The sequence below is a fragment of the Chiloscyllium punctatum genome, chromosome 32, assembly GCF_047496795.1.
Source record: "Chiloscyllium punctatum isolate Juve2018m chromosome 32, sChiPun1.3, whole genome shotgun sequence".
NCBI classification, from domain to species: Eukaryota; Metazoa; Chordata; class Chondrichthyes; order Orectolobiformes; family Hemiscylliidae; genus Chiloscyllium; species Chiloscyllium punctatum.
Window position 1 is genome coordinate 68,507,297 of NC_092770.1, and position 15,295 is coordinate 68,522,591.

At 41.6% G+C, this 15,295-nt stretch overlaps 1 protein-coding gene across 6 annotated transcripts in view; it reads right to left on the reverse strand.

Moving 5' to 3' along the window:
* Nucleotides 1-270: 270 nt before the first annotated feature.
* The window catches only part of pus7l (pseudouridine synthase 7 like), a 44,145-nt gene continuing 29,120 nt past the window's right edge, over nt 271-15,295 (reverse strand). For 4 of the 6 annotated variants that reach the window (XM_072552610.1, XM_072552613.1, XM_072552612.1 and 1 more), the window contains exons 6-9: nt 14,284-14,365; nt 12,552-12,832; nt 3,413-3,469; nt 271-2,255 (exon numbers count right to left, since the gene is read on the reverse strand). In XM_072552610.1, coding sequence (XP_072408711.1) covers nt 1,905-2,255; nt 3,413-3,469; nt 12,552-12,832; nt 14,284-14,365 — 771 coding nt within the window. In that variant the 3' untranslated portion in view covers nt 271-1,904. Of the gene's footprint in view, nt 2,256-2,288; nt 3,307-3,412; nt 3,470-12,551; nt 12,833-14,283; nt 14,366-15,295 lie in introns of those variants that run through there. The other 2 variants (XM_072552615.1, XM_072552616.1) reach the window with 2 other exon arrangements.

The window sequence follows — 15,295 nt, forward strand, 5'->3', positions numbered from 1 at the left end:
GCTCATCACCACCTTCTCAAGGGCAACTAGAGACGGGTAATAAATGCTGGCAAGCCAGCGATGCCCACAAGTGAATGAGAAAAAATGCATTTATCTTTGATTAATCTCAGATAAAATGTTAATATAGACAAACAATTGCAATTTTTACCTACTATTCCCTCTTAAACATACACACCATGTAGTTCCTTTGGAGGCTGGCTTTGCAGAAGTGTATGGATGGACCACACCTTAATAAAATCAAGAGAAGACAAGTAATTCACTTCACCAAGGTGGATTTGCAAGCTCTTTATGTGAACTCTGGCAACAATTTTTGATTCCAAAAATGATAAAACTTCTGTAAAAAAACAAAAGCTGCACAATACATTTCAACCTCAAAAAAGAACATTAAAAGTAATTAAAAACCTGTCCTCCTCTAAGTATCTTCTTGTTTCACAGACTCATCAGTAAACTGAAAGGAGGTAATTATAGCTGTGCTCACACTTAACGAATTTAAACTTCTGGATGTGAAGAGTTGAACTGACTCTTAAGAATGAAGGGTTAGGTTATGGACCCATCAGTATAGTGAAGTCAGATACAATCAAAGTTTTCTTTAAAAAGGATACTGAGTAAACACCCAAAAAGAATGGTGCAGGGTTATGGTGAAAGGGCTTGGGAATGTAATTAGTTGAACTGGTCTATCAGAGAGCTAAAAATCACACAACAACTGGTCATAATCCAACAGACTTATTTGGAAGTACAAGTTTTCAGAGTGCTGCTCCATCCCTGATGAAGGAGCAGCGCTCCAAAAGCTAGTGCTTCCAAATAAACCAGTTGGACTATAACCTAGTGTTGTGTGATTTTTAAACTTTGCCCACCCCAGTCCAACACCGACACCTCCTCCAAATCATGTCAGAGAGCTGACACAGACAGAGGAGCCAAATGACCTCCTGTTGTGCTATACCTGTTTGAATGATTCTGACTTAAGCAGACTCCCAATCCAGGTCCTAGAATCAGGCTGCATTGACACCACTGTCACTGCAAATAAACAGTTTCTATTGATGCTATTGTTGCAGCACCTTGGTGACACACACTCCATAGTGGGTTATTTGTTAGTTGGTTGTTAGTATTCATTGACTTTACAGAGTGCTTGGATGACCGAATTATCTTTGAAGTCTTCCAGCGAAAAACTAGTTCTTAAAACAAAATACAAGTTTTATGGCCTGCTAATTCTATGTATTAGGAATATAGAGCAGAAGGACACCTTAAATTTCAGGAGTAGGTAACACAGGTCATTCCTACTTTATAGTGTGAAAATCTGTCAGTAAACTGGATATCTTTGGTCTCTCTGAACCATATGTTAGATTAGGCAAGGCTTGTAACAGTCTCTGGGATGAAACTTAAAATAAATTCATACTAGGAACAACTAAAGGACTAAGATTCCATGCCTAAAATGTATCTTTAATAAGCTCCCTCAACTTGGCTTGCCTCATTTGCAAATTTAGCCATTGATTAGGGCTTTCTGCCTCTGCTTTTCTTGCTATCTGTCTTCCTTTAGTTTTGCGCCATTTCTAGGTGACAAGGTGGAACTTTTTTCAATCCTGTCTAAAAAATTGGGACAGGCAGCAGATACAACATTCCTCTTTTGATTGGCCCCACATTTCTGGAAGAAGGTTTCCATCCCCCCTCACATCTGGGGCTGTTGTCACCACAATTCCTCTAACCACTGCCACTCTCCCACTTTGGTGAACCAAATCAATCCGTGACAGCTTCCTGTCTATGGACATGTGAACACTTCCTTTTCTTCAGAATGGCTTTCACAGATAAACAAATATCCAAAAAGCATTCCACCCCCCCCCCGTGACAATATGGAAATTTGGCAGACTGTGACTCAAGTCAATATATCATAACAATAAATCGAAAAAGAATTACACATTAAATTTCATGATTTCTCTCAAACATATTGTTGCATAGCATGACGAATTCAGACTGAAGGACACAGAAAGAGAGTCTCTCATTTCTTGAGGCTGATTGGACTCATCAGTTGCAAAGACGCAGCCTTCTTGTGCAAATGACATTTCCTTGTCCTCCAACCACCGAAACACTAGTTGCTGAGGTTGTGCTAGGAGGCGCCGGTAGCATCCAGGTATGTTCAGTTGCAATGCAGGGATTCTAAACTTGCATCCCTGCAGTCCATCCCTAGCCAAAGTTTCCTGATACCATAATGCAAGTTTATTGCATGGATACTGGACACTGTTACCAGGCATTGGAAGAACGACCTTTAATTTAAAAAAAGCCATATTACATTCCAATTTAATCAACTATCATTAAAGAATTCATGCTTAAAAGTAGCAGGGCAGAAAGCAGGTTAGTCACTGTTTAAAAAAAATTTTAAAATAAAATATGGGAAGATAGTATTTGAATTTGTATTCGTTGTATATTTTTCCGTATCTTTAATTGTACATGGGTAATTTCCATATTAGAGCTGAAAATGTGTTGCTGGAAAAGCGCAGCAGGTCAGGCAGCATCCAAGGAGCAGGAGAATCGGCGTTTCGGGCATGAGCCCTTCTTCAGGAACCATATTAGCCATATTTCCAGATTAGCCATGAAGACCCAAAATGCTTCAGAGGTAATTCATTGATTTTGAAATGTAGTCGATATTTCACTGGCAAACGCAGCAGCCTACTGGAGTACGGTAAGTTCCCCACAACTAACACGGAGGTTAACAGCCAGTTATTTGGTTTTACTGGTGTTGGTTAAGGAATAACCAACAAGTAGGATAACTGCAAAATTCCCCCTCACATCTCTGAATAATGCCGGATCCTTTCAGGATTACCCGAGAGGATAGATGGGGCTCAAATCTCAACATGGACCAGTGTAGATTAATGTCTTTAAGTCCTGAAATGTGATTTAAAACTCTCAACCTCCTGACTAGAGAGAGAGGAGGGAGGAAGTACAATCACTGGGATAAGGTTCATGCCAAAGTTGATATTTTAAAAAACTAAGTCAAGGAAATGTGGAGCTAAAAGGCAGCTCCATATATGTTCAGCTACATGTTATATTTTTTGCAATAAATCGAAAAAGAATTACACATTAAATTTCATGATTTCTCTCAAACATATTGTTGCATAGCATGACGAATTCAGACTGAAGGACACAGAAAGAGAGTCTCTCATTTCTTGAGGCTGATTGGACTCATCAGTTGCAAAGACGCAGCCTTCTTGTTATATTTTTTGCAAATCCTAAACAGGTATTTCTCATATTTTCCTAGTATCCAGTCAGCAACACCTTCAATAGTCACCTTCAATGGTGAGCAAAGTTGCCTTTCTTCTGTAAAATACAGTGAACACCTTCAAAAATCACTCCCACATACTGTTCTTGGAGAAAATAATGAAGGGATGAGTTGGTGAAGACTGAATAAGGGAATTGGCCTTACTTGGTTAATCGAGTAAATGTTTGACTTCAGATCTTCAGCTGTCACAACGTGCACCTGCTGAGAGAAAATTAAAAAAAAGTGCAGCACATTTTAATTTGCAAATCTCCAGGAAAAGTAAACAGAAAAATACTGACTGGTTTTACTCAACAATGTGGCTCATTGCCGCAGCAGATACCAAAAGATTGAATGTTATTCGCAAACAGTTTTCAGGGAAAGAAATACCAAATTAAACCAAAATACCGTGAATCTAAAGTCAATCCCAACGTAAATTGCGGTATTCTTTAACTTAATTCACAGTTGGTGTGTGTAACTTGTGCAACTTGTGGACCTGGACTCAATAACTAAGTGCACACTCCACCAAAAGGTACGATTTGTGATCCTGCAGCAAAATTAACATGAACATTTTTCAAAGTACAAATTCATCCTGCAGTGTGACTGCCACTCGAGAGATCTTAAGGATTATTTACAGCCATTGTATAACAGAAAACTGCTCAGAAATTCAGCTGGTAATTGTACTGTAACAGGGTCAACGCTCTCTTCAGTTATAAGTGTCACAACAACTCTTCATTACAAATCAAATTCTAAAATAAAATGTTTCAAATCCCATACAGGTACAGTCAGTATGCTCTTCGTCTTTCAAAACAAATGTGCAGATAAAATCATGCCTCAAGGGTTAACTTAAGTTGCATCTTTGAAATGCTTTTTACAAGCTCAGAACAGACAACTGCTGAGGTGTTGGCAACGTTACAGTATAGTTAATTTGTGGACAGTAGGAATAGTTTGGACAGTCCTTTGAGCTGGCTCTGCCATTTAATAAAAACATGGAACATTTTGTACAGCAATTACAAGATACTGAAAAACCACCTCGCACCTCCCTCCCAACATCCACATCCCCCACCAACCCCTCCTTCCATCCCTTCATTCACTTGCTGTCCAAGAGGCCAGTTCTGGTCACCCTGTTACAGGAAGTTTATTATTAAGGGGAGAGTTCAGAAGAGATTTACCAGGACATTGACGGGAATGGAGTTTGAGTTGTAAGGAGAGGCTGGAACCTTTTTCACTGGAGCATAGGAAGGTGACCTTACAGAGATTTATAAGATTATGAGGGGTGTAGATGTGGTGAATGGTAGGTGTCTTTTCCCTAGGGAGGGAATTTCAAGACAAGGAGGCACATTTTTAGGGTGAGCGGAGAAAGATTTAAAAGAAATATGAAGGGTTTTTTTTTACAGAGTGTGATTCGTGTGTGGAATGAACTTCCAGAGGAAGTGGTGGATATGGGTATAGTTACAACATTTAAAAATACACGAAGAGGAAAGGTTTGGAAGGATACGGGTGAAACACAGGCATGTGGAACTAGTTTATTTTGGGATTATGGGCGGAATGGACAGGTTCGACCGAAGTGTCTATTTCCGTGCTATATGACTCTATGCCACAAATTAATGAATCAATAATATGATTGCTAAATTGAAGGACTGTTACTGACTACAAGGAAAAATCTCCTCCACATCTTTGAAAAGTACCACAGAATCATTTGCATTGGTCTGGTAAAGATAAATTAGACCTTAAATAAGTTATGAACAATTTGACAGAGCAGGATATCCTTCCTATCAAAAACAACACAGGAAGGTGCTGTGTTCCCTGCTGTGTGCTAAAAATTAAAATCATTGTCTGGTAGCATTTGACTTGCAAAGGAAAGCTGATGAATGCTGAATTCTTCAATTGCAGTCTAGTCCCAGCCAACATTTGCCGCTTGCCTCCCACTCATAAAGACAAGGCTCTCTGTGTATCTGCTATTAATGCAAGCTTGTATCATTCTCCTGTAACTGCTCCACTGTAAAGACATATCCAGGCAGACTTCCTGCTTAGACATGGTAGCAGACATTGCGAGTGCGTTTTGAGAAATCACACAGTTAGAGTCAACGATCCCTTTGTCTCTTAAAATTTAGGTCGGATGTGCTTAATTGCTTGCATTGCTTATAAATACTGGCAGCACCTATGCAGAAACTCTCTCATGCAGGGCAATGGGTTAGCGAGTTAGAGATTTCAGAAGATGTGTCCAACAGAACCACTTGAACTCATGCAAGGATTTAATCCACAGCTGATTCAACAACAACTTTCATTCACATAGTGCCTTGAAATTAGTTAAATGCCCTAGGGTGCTTCACAGCAAAGGGCAATAGATATTAGGATGATTCTAATCATCATCTGGTTTTGCAGCTACTTGCAATCGGGATTTCTGTTCTTTAATGTCAAGGGAAGGCAATAGCCCAATGGTATTATCACTAGATTATTAATCCAGAGTACCAGGTAATGTTCTGGGGACATGGGTTCAAATCCCACCATAGCTTATGTCTAATGGTGACCATGAAACAATTAACAGGAAAAACCCCATCTGGTTCACTAATGCCCTTTAGGGAAGGAAACTGCCATCCTCACTTGGTCTGGCCCAGGCCCAGGCCTAGACCAATGTGCTTGACTCTTAATCAAGGAGAGGCAATAAATGCAGACCCAGTGACACCCACATCCCATGAATTAATATAAAAAGACAACAGTTCACCAACACCTTCTCAAAGGTGTTTATGGACAGGCAATAAATGCTGACCAGTCAGCCATGCCCATGTCCTATTAGTGAATTAAAAGAAGGATGTGTGACAAACCTATCAGAAAGATATTGTGAAACTTGAAAGGGTTCAGAAAAGATTTACAAGGATGTTGCCAGGGTTGGAGGATTGGAGCTAAAAGGAGAGATTGAATAGACTGGGGCTGTTTTCCCTGGAGCGTCAGAGGCTGAGGAGTGACCTTATAAAGGTTTATAAAATCATGAGGGGCATGGATAGTCAAAGTATTTTTCCTTGGGGTGGGGGAGTCCAAATCTAGATGGCATAGGTTTAGGGTGAGAGGGGAAAGATTTAAAAGGGACCCAAGGGGCAACATTTTCTCACAGCAGGTGGTACGTGTATGGAATGAGCTGCCAGAGGAAGTGGTGGAGGCTGATATAATTATAGCATTTAAAAGGCATGTGGATGGGTATATGAATAGGAAGGGTTTGAAGGGATATGGACCAAGTGCTGGCAAATGGGATGAGATTTATTTAGGATATCTGGTCGGCATGGACAAGTTGGACCAAAGTTGTCTGTTTCCATGTTGTACATCTCTGTGACTCGAAAAGCTTTAAGAAGGAAATACCTCTCAAGGCCTTGAAGGGAGGCAACAGAGAGTGGAGTTGGAAAGATTTTGGAAGGGCATTTGGTATGAATGGCTGAGGTTACTGCCATCAATGGCTGATGGAAATACAGATACAGGAAAGACAGTTCTTTGATGTCTATAAAGCTGAAGAAAGAAGTCAGATCTAGAGGAGACAAGGTCGTGGAAGGGAATACACAAGGGTAAACATTGTAAGACGAGCCCTAATAGCCAATGGGAGCAGAGGAACTATGGGCAAGCGAGGCATGAAGTGGGTTAAAATACAAACAAAACATTGGGTGAGCTCAGGTTCCCAGTAGATGGAAAGCTGGCCAGAGAAGCATTTGATGTTAGAAGACATCAAAGGCAGCTAATAAACTGAAGCAAGCAACGGAGTGTGGGTGTTGCTAGCTCGGGTGCTCATTGCTCATCTATAATTGCCCTGAGAGCAATTAGGATCATAGAATTATACAGTACAGAACAGGCCCTTTGGCCTATCAAAAATATATTACTACCTACACTCATCCCATTTTCTAGCATTAGGCCCATAGCCCTAAATGTTATGATACTTCAAGTGCTCCTCCAAGCATTTTTTTAAAGAGTGTGACATCTCCCTACTCAAAGGCCTGTCCAGGCAGTGTTTTCCAGACTCTTACCACCCTCTGGGTGAAAATTTTTTCCTCAAATCCCCTCTAAATTTCCTTTCACTTTAAATATATGCTCCCTTCCTATTGACCTTCGGTTAAGGAGGGCAACTGCTTTCTATCCACCTTGTCCATGTCCCTCATAATCTTAGGTTCCCCTTTAACCTTCTCTGCTCTAAAGAAAACAACGGGAGCTTATCCAGCCTCCCTTCATAGTTGAAATGCTCCATCCAGACCACATCTCGGTGAATCTCCTCCGCACCCCCTCCAGTGTAATCACATCTTTCTTATAGTGTAATTACCAGAACTGTACACAGTACTCCAGCTAACCAAAGTTCTGTACTGCTCCAACATGACCTCCCTGCTTTTATGGTCTACACCACGACTGATAAAGGTAAGTGTCCAGTATAGCACCTTAACTACCTGATTAATCCAGTCCTGCTGCCTTCAGGGATTAGTGGACAAGCACCCCAAGATCCCTCGATTCCTCTGAACTTCCCACCATCCTGCCATTCTCTTGTTTTGTTACTTCATCCAAAGTGTATCACCTCACACTTATTCAGGCTAAATTCCATCTGCCACTGATCTGCCCATCTAACCAATCTGTTTATATCCTCCTGAGACCTAGCACCTTCCTCCTCACTGTCAAACACCCAGCCAATCTTTGGATCATCCGTAAACTTATTTATTGTCCCTTCCCCACATTCTCATCAACACTGTTCATGAATATCACAAACAATAAGGGACCCAACACTGATAAGTGATGTACTGCACCACATGGGCCTCCAGTCACACTTACAACCTTCTACCACCACTCTCTCTATCTACTGCCCACTAAGCCAATTTTGGATCCAACTTGCCAAGTTACCCTGGATCCCATGAGCTTTTATCTTCGGTATCAGTCTCACATTTGGGAACTTGTTAAAGGTCTTGCTGAAATCCATGTAAGTTAAGTCAACTGCTTTACCCAAACACTTGGTCACCTTCCTGAAAATTCCACTAGGTTTGCTCAGCATACCCACCCTCTGACAAAGTCAAACTGAATATCCTTGATCAAGTGGAGATTCTCTCCTTCAGAACTTTCTCCAATAGTTTCCTTACTACTGATGTTAGACTCACTGGAACCACATTAGCTGTCCTCCAGTCCTCTATCACCTCACCACCAGCCTATAGCCAAAGACATTCAGAAAATTTGCATCAGGGTTCCTGTAATTTCCTCCCTCATCTCCTACTGCAGTCTGTGAAACAACTCATCTGAAACTGGGGACTTGTGAACTTTTAAATGGGGAATAGATGGTGACATCTTGAAAAAATGTCCATATTACAGAGGAGGAAAGTGCTGAAATGCATAAAAATGGATAAATCCCCAGGACCTGATCATGTGAACCTTAGAAATCTGTGGGAAGCTAGAGAAGTGATTACTGGGCCTCTTACTGAGATATTTGTATCATCAATAGTCACAGGTGAGGTGCCAAAAGAGTGGAGGTTGGCTAACACTGGGGCCGCTGTTTAAGAAAGGTGGCAAGGACAAGCCAGGGAACTATAGACCAGTGAGCCTGACGTCGGTGGTGGGCATGTTTTTGGAGGGAACCCTGAGGGACAGGATGTACATGTATTTGGAAAGGCAAGGACTGATTAGGGATAGTCAACATGGCTTTGTGCGTGGGAAATCATGTCTCACAAACTTGATTGAGTTTTTTGAGGAAGTAACAAAGAGGATTGATGAGGGCAGAGTGGTAGATGTGATCTATATGGACTTCATAAAGGCATTCGACAAGTTTCCCCATGGGAGACTGATTAGCAAAGTTAGATCGCACTGAATACAGGGAGAACTAGCCATTTGGATACAGAACTGGCTCAAAGGTACAAGACAGAGGGTGGTGGTGGAGGGTTGTTTTATCAGATTGGAGGCCTGTGACCAGTGGAGTACCACAAGGATCAATGCTGGGTCCTCTACTTTTTGTCATTCATATACATGATTTGGATGTGAGCTAAGAGGTATAGTTAGTAAGTTTGCAGATGACACAAAAATTGGAGGTGTAGTGGACAGCGAAGAACGTTACCTCAGATTACAATGGGATCTTGACCAGATGGGCCAATGGGCTGAGAAGTGGCAGATGGAGTTTAATTTAGATAAATGCAAGGTGCTGTAGTTTGGGAAAGCAAATCTTAGCAGGACTTATACACTTTATGGTAAGGTCCGAGGGAGTGTTGCTGAACAAAGAGACCTTGCAGTGCAGATTCATAGCTCCTTGAAAGTGAAGTTGCAGTTAGATAGAATAGTGAAGTAAGCGTTTGGTGTGCTTTCTTTTATCGGTCACAGTATTGAGTAAAAGAGTTGGGAGGTCATATTGCGGCTGTACAGGACATTGGTTAGGCCTCTGTAGAAATATTGCATGCAATTCTGGTCTCCTTCCTATCGGAAAGATGTGAAACTTGAAAGGGTTCAGAAAAGATTTACAAGGATGTTACCAGGATTGGAGGATTTGAGCTATAGGGAGAGGCTGAACAGGCTGGGGCTGTTTTCCCTGGAGCATCGGAGGCTGAGGGGTGACCTTATAGAGGTTTATAAAATCATGAAGGGCATGGATAGGATAAATAGACAAAGTCTTTTCCCTCGGGTGGGAGAGTCCAGAACTAGAGAGTGAGAGGGGAAAGATATAAAGGAAATCTATGGGGTAACTTTTTCATGCAGAGGGTGGTACATGTATGGAATGAGTTGCCAGAGGAAGTGGTGGATGCTGGTACAATGGCAACATTTAAGAGGCATTTGGATGGGTATATGAATAGGAAGGGTTTGGAGGGATATAGGCCGTGTGCTGGCAGGTGGGACTAGATTGGGTTGGGATATCTGGTCGGCATGGATAGGTTGGAACGAAGGGTCTGCTTCCATGCTGTACATCTCTATGACTCTGAGTGCCAATACCATCTCGCTTCTTCGTATCAATCTGCTTAAGAACATCACAGTCCATCTTCTCGAATTCTGTACTTGAATTCTCCTTCTCCCAATAAAGACAGATGTGAAGTATACATTTAACATGCTACCAATGTCCTCCACTTTCATGCGCAGTTTGCATCCTTGGTCCCCAGTTGGCCCCACTTTACCCCTGGTTATTCTCTTCCCCTTGATATCCTTTAGAATACCTTGGGAGGTTCTCCCTAATCTTGCCCACCAGTATTTTCTCATGGCCCCTCTTTGCTCTCCTAATTGCTTTCTCGAGTTCCCCTCTGCACTCCCTACACTCCTTCGGGTCCCCTGCTTTGCTCCCTCTGTTTTGTGTCCCTCTTTTCCTTTTGATCCAATCCCGAATATTCCTAGACATCTAGGGTTTACTGGGCTTGTTGCGGCTACATGTCGTTCTCAAGGGAACATGTTGTGCCCACATTCCTCCAGTACCTTTTTAAACACCACGCCCCTCCAGAGTTCTGCTGTAGAATTACCTTCAACTAGCTGTTCCCAGTCTACTTTGGCCAGATCCTGTCTTATTTTTAATAAAATTTGCCTTACCCCAATCCAAAACCCTTTTCTGCAGACCATATTTATCCTTTTCCATACCAAATTTATAATGTATGGTGCTATAGTCACTTTCACTAAAATGCTCCCCACTCAAGCACCTATCTGGCTTCATTCCCCAGAAATAGGTACAGCACTGTGACATCTCTTATAGATCATCTCAAATATTGACATAAATAGCTCTCCTGAATATATTTCAGGAAATCTACATCCTCTATTTTTATTCCAATTAATATTGGGGTGGTTGAAATCCCCCAATATAATTGACCTATTTATTACTCTTTCATCATTTACATTACAATTGCGAGAGTACTGGGGGACCGATAATACTCTCCAAACAGTGTGACTGCCCCCATTTTCTTCCTACATTCTACCCACAAAGCCTCATCTGACCCCCTTCCAAGCTATCACTCTTCCTTGCTACAGTAACTGACCACCTAACTAATGCAACACCACCTACACTTTTGCACCCCTCCCACTTCCAACCCACCCATCTTTCCTAAAGAGTCTTTCCCCCCGAACACTAAGTTGCCAGTCTTGTCTCTCCCACGACCACGTGAAGGGTCAGGAGTGACGTGGCCAGATGAGGCAGGCATGGCAGTTCCCTTCGTTAGAGGATATGAATAAATTAGATGGGACTTTTCCCACAATAGACAATAGTTGCTCTTTTTATTCCACATATTTGTTGAATTCAAATTCCACTATCTGTAGTGACAGGATGTGAACCCAGAACATTACCTGGGTCTCTGGACTAATAATCTATGTGATAATACCACAAGGGTCAGAGATGGCCTACAAGAATAAAGGAGGAATCCAGATAACTAAAGTAATAGTTATCCTTGATCAGTGGGACGTGACAAGGATAGAAAATCTAACATTGCATATCAGAGGAGGAAGCATGGGCAAATTTACTTCCAAACGTAACCTGTTGTAGGAAATTTGACTTGCATCAGGAACAACTGGTAACCCCACATCTCCTCAGGAAATATCAGTGTTGCTGCTTTCCAATGACAGCTATGAGTCTGTGTACATATTGTTGGTGAAGTGGGTGCAATCATTTTGATCGAAATGCACTGATTTTGACCAAGCTTGGTTCGAAACTAAAAGGTAAACTGATTTGACCACAAGAACTCAGTTCAAAGTCCTAACTCCTCTCCTCAGAGACCACTAGAATCCAGCGTCATTGTTGAGCTTTTCTGTGGTTATGAGACAGAGCGGATGGATATAGATAAGAAACCCCAACATCAGCAACTAAAGTGCATCCCGTTCCAACTCCAATTCATCTACATACAGCCAGACATAGACTTTAAGATGATCAAACTGTTGCAGTAAGAGGCAATCTGAACAAGTCACATTTGGTTTGCATCACCACATCCAATTCAGCTCAGTGCACTAATGTAATGCAGGAGAGGTTAGATTTGAACACTTTCATTGCCTGGCTTGTCTAAAGTGCCAAGGGAATTTGAAAAGGCAAAACCATTTCTTTTGTAACACGTTTGTTTTCACTGCTAGGGACAGAATCTGCCATCTCTCACAATGAAGATTAGAATATTTTCTGAACTGATGGAAATAAACACATTGCAGACAATAGGGAAAGGTCGACAGTAATGCTCAATGGGAATCATTTCAATATAGCACAGAAAAAGAGAAAATTAGACGTTTGCAGTTTCTTAAAGCAGTATGTGTTTCCTTCAATATCTCCTGCAATATATCTGTGGTAGAGTGCAGCAAACAACAGGAACTTATCAAAATAAAAGCCCGGCACTAATTTGAAACCAAAATCAATTTTAAAACTTACAGCATTTTCCTGATTCAATGGATCCCACTCGAGGTTATCACAGGCAACTAAGTCTCCCTCTACAACCTTCAAGTCATAAGTCCTCAAGCGAAAAGAGGCAGCTCTATTCCAGACCTTACTGCAATACGAGTGGACGTAAAGTACACGCATGGAGTGTGGTAAACTAAACCAGGCCCGGGCACAACCCTCCTGATTGTTGCCATAGCGGTTTAATGCACGCAACATCATTCGCTCTCTTGTTTTGTACTCTGGCATCAGAGCAAGTGTCCCCTTGGCATCCTCTGCAGAAGAGAAAACAGTATTGATATGATGTCGAAGATCTTACAGTGGCACAGTACAGTCCAATGGTGTTTAAACCTTTGCATGAGAAGCCCCTACAAATGTTGACACATCCCTGGGGAACCCCTGTGCTAACTTCCAAGACAGCGTCAGCTGACTGAAGCCAAACAGGAAGCCAAGGCTGTTTTGGAATTCAAGTCTGTGAGTCTTTATTTTGCATTTTGCAAGCACAAGCTAATGGCCTGCATAAATAATGGAAAGTAATCCATTGAACACTTTGACTCTGTAGAGCTGATGTTAATTCAAAGTTTGGGGGAAGATTTGTAGCTCGGGTGCTCGTTGTTGTGGTTCTGTTCGCCGAGCTGGGAATTTGTGTTGCAGACGTTTCGTCCCCTGTCTAGGTGACATTCTCAGTGCTTGGGAGCCTCCTGTGAAGTGCTTCTGTGATCTTTCCTCTGGCATTTGTAGTGGTTTGAATCTGCCGCTTCCAGTTGTCAGTTCCAGTTGTCCGCTGCAGTGGCCGGTATGTTGGGTCCAGGTCGTTGTGCTTATTGATTGAATCTGTGGATGAGTGCCATGCCTCTAGGAATTCACTGGCTGTTCTCTGTTTGGCTTGTCCTATAGTAATAGTGTTGTCCCAGTCGAATTCATGTTGCTTGTCATCTGAGTGTGTGGCTACTAAGGATAGCTGGTCGTGTTGTTCGTGGCTAGTTGGTGTTCATGGATGTGGACCGTTAGCTGTCTTCCTGTTTGTCCTATGTAGTGTTTTGTTCAGTCCTTGCATGGGATTTAAGCATCACAGAAGCGCTTCACAGGAGGCTCCCAAGCACTGAGGATGTCACCTAGACAGGGGACGAAACATCTGCAACGCAGAATCCCAGCTCGGTGAACAGAACCACAACAGTTGATGTTAATTCAATACAAATTCTTACTTACAAATAACAATCCATAAACATAGCCAGCGTACATGGATTTAAATGTAATTGACAAAAAAAAAGTAGTTTTTAAGATTTGGAGATGCCGGTGTTGGACTGGGGTGTACAAAGTTAAAAATCACACAACACCAGGTTGTAGTCCCACAGGTTTAATTGGAAGCACACTAGCTTTCTGGAGTTGAATGGTTTTTAAGGTTTTGTTAAATGCAGTGAGGTGATGATCTGTACTGCATCACTTAACAAAAGGTGAAAGTAGATTCAATAATAAACTTAAAAGTATTTTAATGAATATATGTTTGAAAGAGAACAATTTGCAGGAATATGGAAAAATGGGTCTAAATGGATGTTCTCTAAGAAGGGCTGATACAACCACAGTAGGTTGAATGGCGTCTGCCATTATTTAAGGTCCCATACAGAATATATTTGATATCAGACTGTTTGTTTAATGAACGCAACTTACAATTAAAATAAGTTAAACAAAAAATAAAAGAGTGCTGATTGTGGAAACAGAACCTTACCAGTCTGAATAAAATGTCTCTTGGCCTGATTGACAGGGTCATCTCCTTCTTCTGCTGTAAAGACTAAATGCACAGCCTCCACCTAAATAGAATACATATGTAAAAGATCTGTCCGGAATTTTATAATTCATAACTCTCACAACAATAGCATTAGCACTTATAATCGCACCTCTAACGTAGCAAAACGTCATAAAGTGCTGCTCAGGACCATAAGATGATGTGAGCTAGAGAAGGTATTCGGACAGATAGTCAAACACTTGAACAAAGAGTTTAAAGGAATATTTGAAGAAGAGAGGGAGTTAGAGGTGATGAGATTTATTGAGAGTTTCAGAGCTTGGTGTTCGGTCAGCTGAAGGCCCAGTGGAGAAATGAAGGTCAGGGATGGGCAAGAGGTGAGTTGGAGGAGCACAGCGATCATACAGCATCCAAGGGCTCCAGGCAACTGTACAGGCCAAAGAGAGGCTTTGAAACAAAAGTAGAAAATTTAAAATTGAAGTGTTGCTACACCAGGAACCAGTGTAGGTCCACATACACAGGTGTGGTGGGTGAAGGGAGCTTGAGATAAGTTTTGCCAAGGGCAGAGTCAGGCAAATAATCATTTAACCCTTAGGTGTTTAACCTTCATAAAGGGCAAATTGCCACAAAGACTCAGGTAGCCCTTAACTTAGGCCCAAAGCGGTATCCAGGCAATGTTCGACAGGGTCTTGGCAATCATCATTAATGTTATATAACTTTAAACTAACCCAATTATGAGCAGCCTTCTCCTAAACTGATTTTATGAACAACTAATTAGCAACATGTACACAAAAATATATCAAGAATTCAGCAGGCCTTCAACATCCTTGTCATTTTCTCAAGTTCCATTCTGAACCACAAGAGGTCACTGAAAGGAAAAAGACTGAATCTACACTTTAACACAGTAAACTGAAGTAAGACCATAGCACGCAGGAGCAGAATTAGACTATTCAGCCCATTGAGACTGCTGCCTCAGAGAGGGGAACAGGAAAATCAC